Source organism: Nipponia nippon, unplaced genomic scaffold, assembly GCF_047370975.1.
Source record: "Nipponia nippon isolate SJK-2023a ecotype South Korea unplaced genomic scaffold, ASM4737097v1 scaffold_10, whole genome shotgun sequence".
NCBI lineage: Eukaryota > Metazoa > Chordata > Aves > Pelecaniformes > Threskiornithidae > Nipponia > Nipponia nippon.
This window is the reverse complement of record NW_028262291.1, coordinates 18054479-18071675: the sequence shown is the minus strand read 5'-3', so window position 1 is coordinate 18071675 and position 17197 is coordinate 18054479. Positions and strand designations below refer to the sequence as shown.

Below are 17197 nucleotides of genomic sequence, written 5' to 3'. Positions count from 1 at the left end.
GTTATATTCCTAAATCCTTTCTGACATTCATTTATTGACTAATCTCTGCTTGGGGAGGGGGGAACTAACTGCAAGCCATATTAAGGATAAATTTGATAGGCAGTGGCTCAGGCCTGGGCAAGGGGAGGGTGCTATCATCACCAGAGCCATGTGGCTGAGCAACATTGCACTATTGTACCCAAAGTCAACTGGAGTCTAGATCTCAGTGACGAGCCTGACTTTGCCTGATACCTCTCAAGAGCAAGACCTTATTGATGCCTTTCTAATGGAGAAGTAAAACAATGATAAGGTTTCCCCAAAGTTGCTCATGTTCACCTCCAACGCTAAGGTTTGTACACTTGACAAGGTAGGGTTTGTTTTTTTTTTTTAGTGGCTGTGTAAATATGGAGCTGGGAATCTATATTTAGGTTACTCATGGCTACAATCTCATGCTGGAAAGGCCTGGGAAGATGAGGGGACAAACAGCACTAGCAACAGGTATGCTCCTCACCTCTACTGAAGGGTCACCCTTTCGCTCCTGAATTGCTTAGCTTAGGGTACCCTCTTGTGGCTACCATGGGTCTGCTCTGGCGCAGGGCTCGGGGGAAGCGCATCCCTTTCTCAAATGCTCCTCCAGCTGGTACTGCATGCCGTGGGGAAGCCTGGCCCTGAATTGCCGGGGTTTGGGGAAAACACCACCAGCTCCAGATAGGGCCAAGTAGCAACAAGGCCAAAGCCGCAAGCTGGAGCTTGCAGGGAGCTGTCACGCTTGCAGGGAAACTAAACCAAGTGCAAACAGAGGGGGTTTCTGCATACTCACACTGTCCACCTCCTAAAAGACACAGTTTATCTCAGTTTCCCCAGGCAAGGGCTAGCTCACCTCGCTTATTAGTGCTATCAGCCACAGTGGTGACTGTGCTGATGGTGTTCTAACCATTAGCACAGCTGCTAATGGTTAGAAATTTGCCCTCCAACACGGGTGTGTTCACTTGACACCTTTTTGAAGCATACAAGCATGACCTGGGTGCCTGAAAGGGCACTGGGGGTGTGTGTCCAACCTAGAAAACTGGTGGAAAGTTTTCTTTCTGGGAAAAGAGGCTTTTCGTGAGAGACAACACTGATAATCAGGTCCATGGTGGCAACTGCCAGTAATGCAAAAAAAATAGATGTTTTAATATTTTCACCTCATAGAGTAACATCTGTGTGGTCTTCGTGGTCTTTAAAGAGGATAATTTATAGTGCTTGTCACTGTCAAAACCCTCTAGCCTGATCTTGGCTATGTATGTGGTGTATTTTTCCTTTTTAAATGCAAGGAAATGACTCATTAGGCAACAGCTGGGTTTTTTTTAAAGCAGCCTAGTGCATGTGAGAGGATGGGCTCCCCAGATGCTTGCTTTTGAGCAGCTAGACTCAGGGTTGTATGAACAGTGCAAGTGAGGATAATAAAAGCAGAAGTTGAAATATAGCAGTCCTCGCCACCTTATTTATATGAAATACCACACTTGCAGGAACTGCAAAGTCATGTACGTTGTGTAATACTTTGTCTCATCCTACCCTTTTCCTAAGCTAAGATAAAATGGTGTAGGCAAAGTTTTCCTCTGTCAGTCAAATGTTAAAGGACTGAGCTTTCTTCCTGTGGGCAATTCTGGTTATGGCCAAGAAATGCTCTTCTGAACAGATGTCCATGGGTAGAGCTGCCCCCTTCCATCCTGTTTGCAGTCCCATGGGATGGGGAAACCCAATTACACTGGTGGGATGCTGTCTGGGGTCTACTGATGCATGTTAACCAGCCTAAGAAGCAAAAGTTCCTTTCTTTCCATGGATAAATCTATCCCCATCAAGCAAATCTTTTTGGTTTGTGTACGAGCTACGCAATGCCTGGGATTTTTTTGCTGGTTGAATCGTAAATGGGTAAGTTGCCCAGGAGTTGCTCAGAAAGACAAACATCTTTCTGCATCCTAAATTCAGAGAATGCCACCATTTTGAGCAGCTCTTCACCCCTCTCCTAAAACTTTCACCCACAGAGCAAACTTCTACATGACGCAGAAGCCCATGTTTCAGAAGGACACAGGCTGGTGAGATGCTCCTGTGAGGGACAGCCAGTACCTGACCTGTAGCACTTGGCCCTTCTGCAGCAAGGAAGCAGAGGGAGTCCTCATGGGTGGTTTGGGTCTCCGATTTCTGGACCACCAGCCCTCTCTTTTGTTGCTTGGCCTCCCCTGGGAACTGGAGATAATCTGTAACTCCTTCCTATGAGAACTGGGCAGATGAGCTAGATTTGTCCCTTCTCTCACTCCCTCAGTCTTGTCTTCAAGAGTGCCTCCCACTCCATCCCACTCCTCCACACCCATGCCTTTGAGTCCAGTATATTTTTGGGGGGCTCTTGGGCGAATCTAAGGGACTGAAGTTGGACCCTGTAGGAACTGGAGAATCACTTTACTTTGAAAGACCTGACAACAGTTTTCAGAGTACTTCTGAGACCTTGAACAGAAAGCAGCCATGGTGTCAAGTCCTGTTTCAATATATTTGTTTCCTTCTGTTTGGGTCTCCCTCACTGCCCAGTCCTACCTCAGTTTACTTTTGGCATCGCTGAAGCTCTCAGACACAAAATATACAGGCTGGTAGTTCTGGTCCTGGTAGGGCTGAACAGCAGCGGCATCGGGGTCGAAGTCCCGCACCTCTGGTTCATCTGACAAGGAGTGCTATGGACACAGCAGAAAAATGCCAGCATGAAATTAAGGGGATCGGAGATGACATATGTGATAGACAGAGGTGGAGAACAGATTGGGTAAAGTCATTGGAGCTGTGCAGAGGAAGAAGGTTTTTTGCTGTATAGGGTCTAGAGCAGAGAGGCAAGTTATGCTGGGACTTACTATGAGCTCCCCGTAGGAAGACAGGAGCCCAGCTCCATAGGCTTTGACTATTCCGTTCTGTCTGCAGAGCCCAAACTCCACCGTAAACCAGTAAAGCTGTGAAAGGAGAAAGAAAAATGCATAGGGGACACAGCTCCTCATCTTCATCTCTCTGTCACTTCTGAGCCCTTGCATCGCAGCCGCAGTCTGGGGTTGTTTAAATGAAAGGGCGCCTGGCACTTTGTCCCCTCTCCTTACCCCACACCCATCGCTGCCAGAGCAAAGTGCTAAACTAAGCTGCTGCCGCACTGGGACAGATGGAAACTGTGTCCCTGGGCTGGTCCCCTGTGCGCCCGGCTGCTGCGCGGTGCTGTGGTTTGGTGCCCTTGGAGCAGGACGGGTCACCTTGCCAAGGGAGAGCCAAAGGAAGCAGATGTCATTTAATCCCATCCCAAAGAGTCCCAGCAGTGCTGTCATGAGAAATACGATGCTTGATGATACTCTGGTGCCCGAGAAACTTGGGTTAATTTGCAAGTGAGCTCTGCTGTTTAACCAATCTCTCCTCTGGACAGTCATCGTGAAAGAGTAGGGCTGAGGCAGCTCGGGTAGGGGCTCTGAGCCTGCAAATCTGGGGAGACCAGGCTGGACCAGTCCCCCCGATACCACAGAAGTGCTGCTGGAGGGGTGGGGGCCCCCATCCAGCAAAGAGGAAAACTTACCGTTGCAAGTTTCTCAATTTCTTCATCAGTTGCTCCCAGAGATGCCAGCCCAATGTCCTGGGAAGAGAAGGGAAGGGGTGAACATCAAGACAGATTTGGTCTGAGGGCCTTACGTGTGGATTGTTCTGTTTTATTGCCTTGAGACAACAAATATTTTTGCCCTGCACTGCCATGCATCTGCTGGGGCTTCATCATGCTCTGACTAAAAACACTTTGCTGCAGAATCTGCTATTTTTACTCTGTATTAGGGTTCTCAGTCCATTACTAGGGCTGCTGAACATCGTGATTAATATAAATAAATCCTAGAACAAGAAGGGTTTAGGTGGTGAGGCTGGGGTTGGTTTGGGTTCCCACCTCATGCCCTGCCCTCTCGGGGGCGAGGAAGCAGACGACCACCTTACCTGAGAGAATTGGGCAAACGTCTTGTCGGCAAGCATCGGGACATGGCCCAGCAGCTCATGACAGCAATCCCTGCCAATGCCCAGGGGGAAAGGAGGAAAACGTGGTCAGCAGCGGACAGAGATTGTCCGTTAGGGAGAAAGGTTAATTGCTGGCCAGATGGGATGTCCAGGCAGGGGAGGCCATCGGGGTCGGGCAATACTCACGGCTCAGGGGAGTGCATGGGCGAGGATGCGTGGCGGATGTACTGTGTGCACTGGAAGACGCGGAAGGCCAGGCTGGCGAGGAAGTCCCGTGCCGACAGCAAGCCGGCCACCGGCCGGAGCTGGAAGCCAGTCCTCTCTGAAACAGTGCATACCATCTCTGTGGGGGTGCAAGGCCCACGGGCTGTGCTGGTGTCCCATGTTCCCAGCATGGACAGCAAAAGCATCAGTGCTGAAAACTAAAGGTTTTCTGCTGTGCCAAGCCTAATCTTTTTGCTCCTACTAGGGAGCAACATCTGCTCTTTAGGCGCTCAGTGGGATCATTTGACTACAGATTTGACCTTCAGTTGCAGCCCACTGTGTTTAGCTGCAGTCCACACCATCTGGGGTCTACCCCTGTCCTCTGTGGGCAATGCACAAGCCTCCACTCGCCCTCCTCCCAAATCTCAGGTCACACACCCCTCCTTCAGGTTTGGGTTTCCCAGCTGTAGCTGCCACCACCGTGCTGGAGCCCTGGCAGACCCTGGGCCTGGGTCCCCCAGGCTCATACCCACCTTTCAGGAAGCGGGAGACCTCCTCCAGCTGAGGGATGTTGTTCTCATTGTAGCCGCAGAATTTCTCAAGTAGATTGAAAGCTTCAAGGTACTCCTTGCAGGCGTGGGTGGGGTACAGGCTCTTCAGGGTGCTGTATACCTCCTTCCTTCAGGATTAGAGGTGGCAGACGTTCAGTGGCTTGATGTGTCTAGTCCTCTCCCACCCTCTGGTTATGCACTATCAAGGACTCACACCTCTAGGTTTCTTGTCCTTTTGCCTCTCTCTACCACTAAGTCTATGTCTGCGCGCGTTGATAGGGGTACATAAACATACAGACACACATTCAAATGAGCCTGCAAAGTCAGCAGTTGTACCTGCACAGACCTATTTCTGACCTTGAAGGTCAGAAGATTGTATAAAAGGTATTAACTTGAATTAAAATATTCCCTGTAGGTTAGCTCCTGAAGTTGCACTATGAAGACAGTCAATATAACCAGGAGATGACCTTGTTTAGGAGCCTGTGTACTCAGTTCATATGAGCTGGTCTTGTTTCCTTTGAACTTGATTATTTTCCAGTCACTCCTGCATCAGCACTCCTGGAAAACAATCATGTTCAAAGGAAACATTTTCTGAAGTAAGACCAGCAAGGTACCATGCAGATACTCACCACGGGCCTCATACTTATTTCTGCAGCTGTGATAACTGCCCTTTGTTTGGAGGCTGCTACTAAGTCAGGTCTCCTTAGAGAAGTGGGACTCCAAATTATCTACTTCGCTCTCTGGGGAGGCTCCTTTGGAGGAAACTCCTGGGGGCTGCAGCGTGAAAGTGCTGTCGGTGCAGCCCCAAGAGAGGAGGAGACAGAGCATCACCGTCTTGGAGGTAGCTTGCTCTCCTGAATGCAGTCCTTACCATAAAGCGCCACGCAATGAGTTACTGTTTTTTATAACAAGCCATTAAGTAGGATGCTTGCATTTCTGATACATTTTTTGAGAGGTCACGCCCTAACCATTTAGGTTTTGATTCCCAGCTTCTAGTGGTGAAGCCAATAAAGGTCACAGATTAAATCAGCGCTCACCAGGTAGCGATCTCCTCCGCTGTGTACTCCACATGAGGGATCGGGTCCCCACTGCAAGGCAAACACACCGTTACTGACAGCAGCAGAGCACAAGCCAGGCTCCTCTTCCCTTTGAGAAAGAGCCACTTTGGAGAAGCTCTGCATGATGTTGATCAACCTTCTTTAAACCAAACAAAGAGGTGACAGGAAAGACAAAGCCTTAGTACTGGGTCATTTGTACAGGTGCAACAAATACATAGACACAAAGAAAAGCATTAGTCTAGCCAGAGGTTTTAAATGGATAAAGGATGAGCAAAAGCTTAGCAGGCATAACATTTTCCAGAAAAAAAATGGTTTTCACTGGAAAAAATTGAAACTTTTTGTGAAAATAAATTAATTTCATGTGCCTGAACTTCAGGGGGCTGATGGCTCCCTGGGAAATAAAAGCAGGTAATAAGGAAAACTAAATGCATTTGAACTGCAGAAAAATATACTGTCAGTAAGATGAAGGATGGCAAGAAAAGAAAATCTTAACATTGTTATAAGCGTGAGCTAAAGAAGACTGACACTTTTTCCTTTTCTGCATCATAATTAGCAATTGTATTTCCTACATCCTTCTGTTCTGTATTTGAACAAATGACATATTCACATATTACAGTGATAAAGCATAGTTCCTTTTCCATTAATAGCCTGAAGGGATGCTACACAGCAGCTCATAAATGCTAACCTGCAGATGAGACGCGAGAGAAGACATCTTAGATGGGTGCATCATCTTAGAACAGTATTTCTTCCTGTGTCTGTCAGGACTCTCCTGCCGGCACAGTGAATTTCTGTGCATTTAGTATTAGTACAGGATAAAAACATCAATGTCTATATTCTGGGCTTCAAATCTGCAAAGAACATGAAACCTTACAGAGCAGAAAGCCATGCTGGGATCACACCAGTTACAGGGGTAACTCAAGAAAGTGACCCATATAATTTCCATAGCCTGCTTTCGGCACAACTTGCTACAGAAATCTACATTTAAAGTCCTGCTCAGAGACGGAGACGCTACGGTGGAAGGCAGTGTTACTGAATAGGATCTAGGGAATATTTTACAAACCCAGCTGAATATTAGAGCTCTGTTTGAAGTTGTAGTGAAGAGGCTGAGTGCTATCACTGCGTATATCAGAACAGGAGTATTAAGTAGGAGTACAAGAGATAGTCTTACATCTATATAAGACAATGATGAGACCATTACTGGAATCTATTTAATTTATCAGAGAGAGTTAGGAGGTGAACCATTTAGTCTATAAATACCCTCATAGCAAAATAATCTGATAGCAGAATTCAATCTAGCAGATGAAAGGCATGTATGATCCACTGGGTGAAAGCTAAAGCTACCGAAGTTCAGTTTAGAAATAAAATCCAAATTTTTTCACAGCCAGGATAATGAACCATTGGAATAAGTTTTCTCGGCACATGGTAGCTTTTTCAGTACTTGAAGCACTGAAGTCAAAACTAGATGTCATTCTAAAAGAGATGCTACATTTCAAAATGAAGTTTGATGTCTGGTGGAATTATATGTGGCTTTTGTTGTGCAGGAGGTTTATTCTGGCTTTATCAATGCATGCATTAATGACCAAAGACATCTTGTAATTAAGAGGAGACTGGAATACATAGAGACAAGAGGGACACAGAAAGAGCTGGCAAGGCTGAATGGGGAGACAAAACAGAAAAGAAGAGAAGTCTCATGCAGGTAGCACAACGACTTCCCAACAAGTTGCATTGACATGGCATTATCCCTGCATGCATGTTAGGAAAGAGACTTACTGCTTATAGTGAAAAGCAATTTCTGCTATCGATTTCCTTCTCTGGCGATATACTTGGTCAGAGTAGCCCTGTGACGACAAATAGGAATAGAGACAGGATTTTTAATCAGTTACTAAAATTTCATACCTAAAGTTCATCACTGGCTGGAGTTTCCTGATCAGCTGCACTAATAGGTGTTCTCCAGCTCCCTGCTTCTGAGGGAAGGCTCAGGACTCCAATGTGAGGATGTGCCCCCACAGACTAACTCACCGGGTGATCCAGATCCAAGTCAGGGTCAAACTTGGTGACCAAATGGTGGCACTTGTCCAATTCACAGATTTTTCTGGGAAACCAGTGAACTGTGGGGAGAGAGAAAGAGAAAAACTGGCTGTGGAAGTGAAGATGGATCATCCCCTGCTGAGAAGGGGTTGTGAAGTTGAGTAAGATATGTCTGACCCGGTGTACCAAATGCACACGCACAACAAATAGCATGTGACACAGCTGTGCCTTCCAGGCAGTAGTCCCACACTCTCAATGCTCTTGTCCTAGAGCTGAAACCAGGACACAGGTCTAATGCCATGATCTGCATCTCGTGACTTCCCTGCCCATCTCTCAGCAGAGTATTTTGTGACAAAAGTAAACAAGCAGGTGAAAACTGGATTTTACTTAAAGATTCTAGACTTCACATTAAAAACAAATCTGGAGGTCCAACTGGTTGTAGAACTATCACTGCAGATCTCTAGCGATATTTTACAATAAGAATCACCCTGTCTTCAGAACAGGATGGCATGGGGAGTGTCTTGTAGTTTAGTGCTGGATCCGTACAGAGTTCCTGACACAGAGGTAGGAAACTACTTTACATTTATAATATAAAACACCGGAGTAGGGACGGAGAACTCTGTAGGATAGGTGTGAACAAAGCATGAAATTTCATCTCCTATTTCTACTTTTTCAATCTGGCACCAGAAGAATGGGCTATGGACTCTGGAGTCTGTTGAGAAATGGACAAGAAGGGAAGTGGCTTTCAGGATTCAGGTGTCCCAGAGGCAGTCTTTTCTGTTTTGCTCAAATTCAGCATACAGTAGCCCTTCCCCTTTTTTGGGAATAACAAAGTCTCCACTCTGTTTCTACAGCTCAGCCTCTCCGCAAAAATGAAACAGTTTGTAAATTCCTTACATTTGTCTTCCTTAGTGGTCCTCACATCTTCTGCTACCCTCTTGATGGAGCTAATGAAAGTATTGAGGTCAGAGCTGTGGACTTCACAGCGCACAAAGTACTCCAGTTCAGCGGTCCCTTCACGGGGCTTTCGGCTAAGTCTGGTCTCCAGGTGGTGAATTTTAGCTTCAAATGTCTTTTGGGACATGGAAAAGAAGAACAAAAATGTTAAGCAACACTTGAAACACCTGCTGGTACTTCTCAAAGATGTCCATACGGATACATCTGGGAAGGACTCCCCCTTATCTTTTTCTTCTTCTTTCCCCGCCCCCACTGGGATAAACATGCTTATCCATTAATTCCACAGGTTTTCTTTCTGGACAGACAACCAGTGGGGCTGGTCAATAACTATCAACAGGAGACTTCCACAGTGGCAAAGAAGATCGTATCAAGAGGGGAAATTGATGTGGCAAAATGCCACCTTCTATTACCCCCTTTCCTTTAATCTCCCACTTCAGGGAAAGGTGCTTTTTTGCTGGTTTGGGAGGAAGGCGTTGGCGATGACGTAGCGGGGGCGGTGGCGCGGTGCTGGCCATGGTGCTGAACGGCGGGGCTGAGCCCTACCCAGGCTGCAGTAGCGTTCATTTGGGGCTCACTATCGGAACTGATATCATTTGGGCTCATTATTAGAACTGGTCTCCCCCAAAAATAAGGAGACAAAATGGAGTCTATAGTCTTCCAAAGGGCCCTGGTAGATTTGTGGATATTTTCTTTAGCTCAGTGAAAACTGACACTACAAGCCCAAGTCCCTGGGCAATGACCCAACCTTTCCAAAGTCTCTGCAAGGTCTTTGGTAGAGGAAGGGACATGATTTCTTTTGTTAATCAGAGGCAGAAAGATGAGAAGGAACAGATGCAATGCCACAGGTAAATTAAATTTAGGACTGTGTTTTTTAATGTACCTACCAACTTCACTATTACATTGTCCCCTCAACAATCAATACCTTTGCATTAATCTGACAGCTGTGATTGCATTACCTATGCTTTGGCTGCATGTAACACATACAGAAGAGTGAAACCAGCTTCCCTGCAGCCTGGTTCATGATGAGGCAAATGTCATTATACCCGTCTGCTTTCATATCTTGTACCTGCATTGCCAGAGGGATCTGGGAAATGAGTCTTCCTCTGTTGTGGCTTGACATGCTTGTCTTTTTATTATATTTAAAGCTCTCTCTGTGACAAGCTCAAAGAGCTAGGAGAGCTCTTGATGCAGCAAGTAAATTGCTCCAGGAAGAAACAAATAATATTTGAACATAAGCTGCCCCTGCTTCTTGCTTGATGTTTTAAAAATTGTTTAAATTATAGACTTTAAATGCAGTGTGACATAAAATCTACCAAGTACAAGAGCCTTTACTTCTGTGTTTCATACCCGCTAAGCAGTCTGTCGCATTTGAAATGTTACACTGATGGATTTTTCATGCCTTATCTGGCAGCGGTGCACTTCTAGGAAGGAGACCCCAATCATGGCAACACCAAGGCTTTTGTCTGACAACCTTGTCTTAGAGATTCTTTCAGTCTTGAGACAAGAACCATATGTTGCCCTGAAAACAGCTTTTCTTGCAACAGTCCTCTTAGAGGAGATGAAAGATGTTTGTAATTGCTGAAGATCTTAAACAATTTTTGTAAGATTATCAGAAATAGAACTGCACGGGCAATGAATAGCTAGAATGCCCTACAATTTCAGGGAAATACTTATCCCCCAAACACACTTTTTGTATGTTTACAGCTGTTACGTAGTGGTTTTGCTGTATAGTGTTGCTGATGATCTGTTTTTATCCCAGAAGTGGTTGCATTTCATGGAGAATAAGGTGTTATATAATTATCATGTGTATTAATATATGAGCTAGCAGCATGCCCTTGTGACGAGAAACGCCAACCACATACTGAATTGTAGTAGCAAGACTGTAGACAACAGGTCAAAGGAAGTAATTCCTCCTCTCTATCTGGGATGAGGGAGACCACATCTGGAGTACCACGTCTCATAGAAGAAAGACATTGATGTGTTGTAGCAGGTATAGTGGAGGGCTGCCAAGATGCTCAGGGGGCTGGAGCACAATGTTATATGAAGAAAGACTGAGGGAACTGGATTTGTTCAGCCTTAAGAAGTGAAGGGGCAGGGGAGACTGGTTCACTGTCTAGTAGTACCTGGTGGGAGGGTGTAAAGAAGACAGAGCCAGACTAATCTGAAAAGTACACAGTGGGAGGACAAGAAGCAATGGGCACAAGCTGGAAGCAAGGACATTAAAAGAAAAACAAAAGAGAAAAACCTTTTTACCATGAAGGCAGTCAAACACTGCTCAAGGGATCCAAGGAGACTGTGGGATCTCTACCTTGGTGATATTCAAAATGCCATAAGCACAGCCCCAAGGAACCTGCTGTGACTGGACCTGCTCTGAGTAGGAGGTTGGACTAGAGACCTCCAGAGGCCCTTTACAATCCACATGACTGATTAATAGGAACGAATTGTCCTGTCCTCTCACTGCTGAAGTCAATGAAATTAAACTACTGTAGATAAAACGTATCTCAGAACATCAATTTGCAAAACACTTTTGAATCCTTCTGGATGAAAATGTACTACATAAATGCAAGTTGTTGTGTTTTGATTACTGTTTAAACAGGCAGCACTTATCTCAGTCTCTCCATTCATGGTACTGAGATCCTAGATAATGCAACATTATATTCCTGGCTAGGGGGAAAAAGCTCAATTAGTTATCAGTTTTCCCTGGTATTAAAGACATATACAGGGAGCATTTCTGGGGGGAACCAACAGAACCCTTAACATGTGAATCAAATTAATCCCTGAAGTAGGGAGGTAATTTTGAAATCAATATACCAGTTTTATACCCAGGGTGACGTTGTTCCTGTAACTCTTTGACCAAGGACCAATGTGGCAATGCCATTCAGAGACTGCCAAAGCCTTGACCACAAGTAAGGCAGGTTTGGCCTGTAGCCATGCAGGGCACACGGCTTGCTTTCAATGTGGGATCAGAGCCTTGTGCATGAAGTTGAAGTGCTGAGCAGTGGAGAGGGCTGTCAGAGTATGCTACAAGTCACAAGGGTGTGGACTGTAGGTGTGAAACTGTGTGGCTGGATCCAGTAATTAAGCAAAGTTAAGCCCAGAGCTTAACAGCACTACCAGACAGAGGTATGGCTCATTCTTAGTGACAGAAAGTGAGGGCACACAGGGGCATGAGCAAAGCATGACTGTGGGGACATCAGAAAATTAACTGATAATTTGCAGTAGGCAGACCTAGTCTGAGTCTTCTTTAGTAGACTCAAGTGATACTTTTCACAGAACAGCCATGAAACCTGTAGTGTGTTCCTTGAGTCCCATGCAACAGGTCAAGTACTCACCTCAAATACCTTAAGTGCACGGGACAGCGGTGAAGCCTTGGCTCCTTTGAGCATGAAGAAGAGGTTCAGCATGGCTCTCCCATCCTTCTCCTCGAAGACAATGGTCTCTGTAAACTCTGCAGCATCAGTGGCTGCAGCTGCAGCCTCTCTTTCCTTCCTGGCATCTTCAATGAGGCTTTGACGTCTACCAATGAACCGTGGAGACTGAAGGCAGAACAGAAATAAATAACACTTCTGATAGAGCTGTAAGGGAGATCAGAGGCATCCCTGGTAGCTGGATGAGGTGTGACTGATGTGTCTCAGCAAAGGAAAAAGGGGAAGATTGGACTGACTTGCCTGGCTTTATAGAGGAAGGTCTGGTTATGAGGACTGAGGCTTTAGAATTGAACTTTTGGAAATGTGGAGCTTTAGGAAAAATCTGTGTAAAATATCCTTGTAGCACGACTAGAGAGTGGGCTTCTCCCCTCACCTTCCCTAGCAACAGATTTCAATATCCTTCAAAAAATAAAAATCAGGAAAAATCTTACACAGTTTTCAGGTGTCTGATAAACTCAAGTGGAGAGGCGTTAGATAAAGGTGAAGTCATCTGAGAAAAGATACGCTATGAGGGACAGCTGAAGCCCACAGCTGTGGCCTGGCCAGGAAACATGAACTGTTTGCAGGTGTATTAGCAGACAGCTTAGCTAAACTGCTCCCAGGATCCAACGCAACATTTTCTTCTGACATTAAGTGGATGCTTGCCCATTGAAGTGTAATTGGAACCGCATCCATATACCACAGAAAATAAATTCCTCCCACTGATCTATAGATTTGTTTTTTCCCAACAAACTCCTGCAGATTTCTGTTACTTGAAATTGCACCTAAAGTGCTGCAACTATGTGCCTGGGGTCATGTTAGGTCACTCATTTATATTTACAGTGAGCTACAAACTATTTCCATCTCTGCTGTTTCTTGTGTTATACAAATAACTCATATACTAACTTATTTGTTCTTGGTCTTTTTACAACCAGTTTTCCATTTTGAGGCAGCTCAGCTGGTTCCAATTTTCTGTGTTCAATATCCAAACCAGATGACAAACCCTCAGAACTTGCTAAAAGAAACCTGAGGCAGCACTGAAGAAGGAGCAGCACATAAAGCCATCTGGCACCTGCATATAGAGCAGGACTGGCTGCAGTTTTCCCTCTGGTTACACTGAAAATATCTGGAAAAGAGATAGATGCTAACCAAGCAGTGCCTTCCCTACCTTGTGCAAATTTGGAGAATGTTTTCCTTTTAAAAAGACAGCCTGCTCAACTACTAAGCCCATTTTCTCTCTGATTTTCAAAGCTCACCATCAGTAACTGTTTCCTGTGAAAATCCTCTTGGCTGGTTTAGTGGTGTAAAGCTGACATTTTAAATGCAGCCTGAAAAATGTGGCACATCTAGGCACCAGCCCACACACTTCTATCCAGTCCTTTTTTAATAAAGATACCCCTCTGAAATGATATTTGCTGATCCTCAACCCCTTTATTCCTTGTGGCACAGAAAAACACTTTCTAACAAATAAGCACTTATTGCTGCTTGTCTGAATCAATGGTATTCATGCCCAAAGAGAGAAGACATCTAATAAGTATCCCAAGGCATAACTTTTAAAAGCTTGTGAGCATGTACTCAGCTTTAAGTGTGTGTTTTATATTGCTACTGTGTTGAAAGCTAAGCCGGTGTTTACTTTAAAGTGTCTGCAATAAGCAGGGCAAACAGCCTTGTGCTAGCCACAGTAACTAGGCTCTGCAGTAGTCCCAAGCCAGGCAGTGCTTTAGCTAAGGTTGTTTTATCACGCTGTGCCCCAAGGTGCAGAGGTGCAGCAGGATTTTAATTCTGAGCTGGAGTGGGGGAGAGGCGGGAAATTAGACCCCCATGTGTAGACTGTAAATCAAGTTAAAATCTGACCGGAAGGAGTTTAAATAGTGAGAAGACCTGTGTGACTGGAAAGCTACACCAGGAGAGGCAGCCACAACCAGTCAGACCCATGTGCTGGGACTCAGTGGCCCTGGCAGGCAGGAGCTGGGGGGGGGTGTGGTTCAGTCCCTGTCAAGAGGTCCTGGAAGCTACTTGGCTCCATGCTGGCACGTTTTGGGTGGGTAAATTTAAAAAAAAAAAAAAAAAAAAAAAAAGAAAAAGGCTGAATTTTGCTTGGGAGAAGAGCGCTGGGAGGGGTCTGCCTGCCTGCTGCCTCTTCTGCTGGGTAGAGGCTGCCTGGCTGCACGCTCCCCATCTCATCATCCTCTCCTCTGCCCCTCACATTTACACTCAGTGGGGTATTACCTCCTTTTGCTGGAAATCAGGTATCTGTCATATAAATTAACGAAACTGATCTCTCATGATAAATGCCTTCCTTTCTTCGGAAGGCACTGTTACATGGTATTTCCGAATTGCCTTGGAGACTAGCTCCCTGAGGGCATATGTGAGAAGTTTAATTTGATTTTGCAAAGCATTTATTTGCCCGACTGGGGCCTGAGTCTGATAAGGTCATTCACCTCTTATGAAGGGTTAGTTTGTTTTTCCTTCTTTGAATTTGCTGCAGCTCAGAGTACCCTTCCTAAGCAGTGTCATTAAAAATACTACGCTCTGAGTAAAGTACTTGGGCTTTTTTTTCCTGGCTCATTATTTGCAGCAAGCAGGAAGGATTGTAAAGACTTGTTTCCCTCCCTGCAGTGTGGGGACAGTAATGTCCCACCCCTGCTTCCCTGGGCGCTCCTTCCTGCTGGTTTGCCTCCCATGGCTGTCCGCTGCCAGGCTCTGTTCGTGTGCTCTGTAACCAAACCCTGCTCCAGCTACAGTCCCAGGGTGTCTTGTAAAAACTATTAGAAGCAGAAAAACTAAATACGTAACAAAAGTTTTTTCCACAGTGTGAGTTTGATGTTTGGCTGGCCCAGCTGCCACGTAAAATACCTGCCCATGTAGATGAGTTCTGGGATTGCAAACGTCTTTTTTTCTCCGCAGTTTGCACAGTTTCCCCTGCAGTGGGGTGCTGGTCCCTGGAGGTTAAAGGCAAAGGAACACCTCAGACCTGCCAGAGCTGGTGCAGTGGTGGGCAGGGGCTGGGTGGCCAATCGCCCATGGTCACGCCGACACCACAAGGGCCGGGGACACACGATGTCACATACAAATGCAGAGTCACGCCTCTTGCCTGGTACAAGCCAGAAAAATAAGTGACAGGATTGTGGAGAGCTCCTACACTAGGGGAGAGCAAAGGGCAAAGCCTTTCATGCAGCCTGCTCTCAGAGTGATTCTAACAGGGCTAAGGTTTTTTTTATTTTATTTTTCTAAGAATTTCCATCCAAAGATGGGCTGAGGTTTTATGTCCGCCCCAGGCCAGACGAGCCACTCAACCCAAGCAGGCTGCCACGCCAAATTCCTCTGGCCCCTTTGTTCAGTGGCCCGTTTCCCATCAAACACGAAGCAGCACCCCAGAGTGGGTAATAACCAAACACTCGCCCCTTCTCCAGACAGCAACGAGCGTCTCAAGTAGTGATTTGATGAGCAGCCTGGAAAATACCATGTTTTCAAGAACCACTTAAATGTTCATTATTTTGCCAGAATGAAAACAGTTGTGTGAGAAGGAAGACTTCCCTGATTTCCATTTATTAGAGAAAGCAAGCTTATCTCCTTGTTTCCTAAATGTTTCCCTTCCTTTCCAGCACACTCCACTCTCCAAAACACCTTTTGCTGCCTATGTAGTGGCTGATTTTACCGAGTCAGAGCATCACACAGGGTTAAGAGAGGAGTGGGTGAAAAAGGCAGCAGGCGTAGGGGAGGAAAATGGGGAGCTCTATAACTGACCTGCTGGAGTCACCCTGCAGGCATCTGCCAAGCACATCTGCTCCCTAACCTGGCTCCATTCCTGGGTTTCCTCCTGCTGAGGGTCCCGAGGGGGTCTCCTCCCAGTGCACCGGCTGCTCTGGTTCCTCCAGGGTCGCCCACAGTCTGGCCACACCTCTGACCCACAGGACTGTCCTGTGCCAGGAGTCTCCAGGCTTCTCCTGCCTGCCCTGGCATTTGGGTTAGGAGGTGAAATGTCCCTGTCCCTACAGCCAGTCCAATGGGTTGGCCAGTCTTGGCTTTCTAAAGGCGCTTGACACCTCAGCAGGAAGTTTTCCTCTCCTTTCCCTGACACATACAGATCTGGTGTGTGCAGAAGCATTCCCCAGGCTAAACCCAGGGCTGAGACGACACCAAGGGAGTGCTGGGAACAGAAACGGGGGAAGGATGTGCTGGGAGAAAGTAAAACTGCGAACGCAGCAGCAGTGAACAAACTGATTAAATTGCCTGTGCCTTGTATATTGTCTGAAATAACAGCCACACTTTTTCATTATGCTGGAACAGGTGAAATCTCTGCATCTTATTGCCTTGAAATCAGGAGAGCATTAAGATTTTTGAATTGCCTTTCATGCTGGGGATTCCTCGTTATTCCTGCCTTAGGTCTATAGGTTATTTACCTTGCTTTTGGTTGCAGGGGCTGTTGCATTAGTTCAAACTTTCATCCCCCTAAATGTTTGCATTTCACATGTACCAGTATGTATAGAGAACTATTCGGGTAATTTCCCTTTACCAGCCTGGAGCCCGGAGGTGCCCATGGTGGGGAACTCCCACAAAGGCAGTGTTGGCCCTGCACGTCTCTGCCTATAGCTATGGGAGAGGCTGCGGTTTCTGGAGGGGGAGGGAAAGAAGTGGGGTAGAGTTGTCTTACCATGATGGCCTCAGCTTGCTTGGAGTCCAGCTCCGACACCGCCCTGCGGAAGCCTTTGGCTGCAGAGGTGGAGATGTTCGGGGTTGGCATCTTTGCTCTTCCACGAGCTCTGATCTCTGCTTTCCAGCTCCTTGCCAGCTTTTTATAGGGCAGGGCTGACGTCAAAGTCTCTTTCAAATCTTCTCTCCCCCCGCCACCTCCCCATCCCCACCTCCCTCCTTTCTCCCCCTCGGGCTGAGAGGAGGAGGGGACGTGAAGGAGAGAAACGTTTCTGTCCCATTAAATCTAATCGCTACAAGGATTGCAGACACCCTGCCTTCGCAGACCAGACGCTCCCCCCACCTGTTTGCCTGCACCTAAAAGATTTCT

The 17197-nt window shown here is 46.3% G+C and overlaps 1 protein-coding gene across 2 annotated transcripts in view; it reads right to left on the bottom strand.

Annotated features, from left to right (window-relative positions):
- The window catches only part of TH (tyrosine hydroxylase), a 37757-nt gene extending 20839 nt beyond the window's left edge, over positions 1–16918 (bottom strand). For both annotated transcript variants that reach the window (XM_087746751.1, XM_009462541.2), the window contains exons 1-12: positions 16829–16918; positions 12100–12303; positions 8708–8882; positions 7802–7890; positions 7553–7620; positions 5762–5812; positions 4707–4852; positions 4156–4291; positions 3952–4021; positions 3551–3607; positions 2853–2948; positions 2548–2681 (exon numbers count right to left, since the gene is read on the bottom strand). In XM_087746751.1, coding sequence (XP_087602877.1) covers positions 2548–2681; positions 2853–2948; positions 3551–3607; positions 3952–4021; positions 4156–4291; positions 4707–4852; positions 5762–5812; positions 7553–7620; positions 7802–7890; positions 8708–8882; positions 12100–12303; positions 16829–16918 — 1316 coding nt within the window. The remainder of the gene's footprint in view (positions 1–2547; positions 2682–2852; positions 2949–3550; positions 3608–3951; positions 4022–4155; positions 4292–4706; positions 4853–5761; positions 5813–7552; positions 7621–7801; positions 7891–8707; positions 8883–12099; positions 12304–16828) is intronic.
- Between the last annotated feature and the right edge of the window lie 279 nt (positions 16919–17197).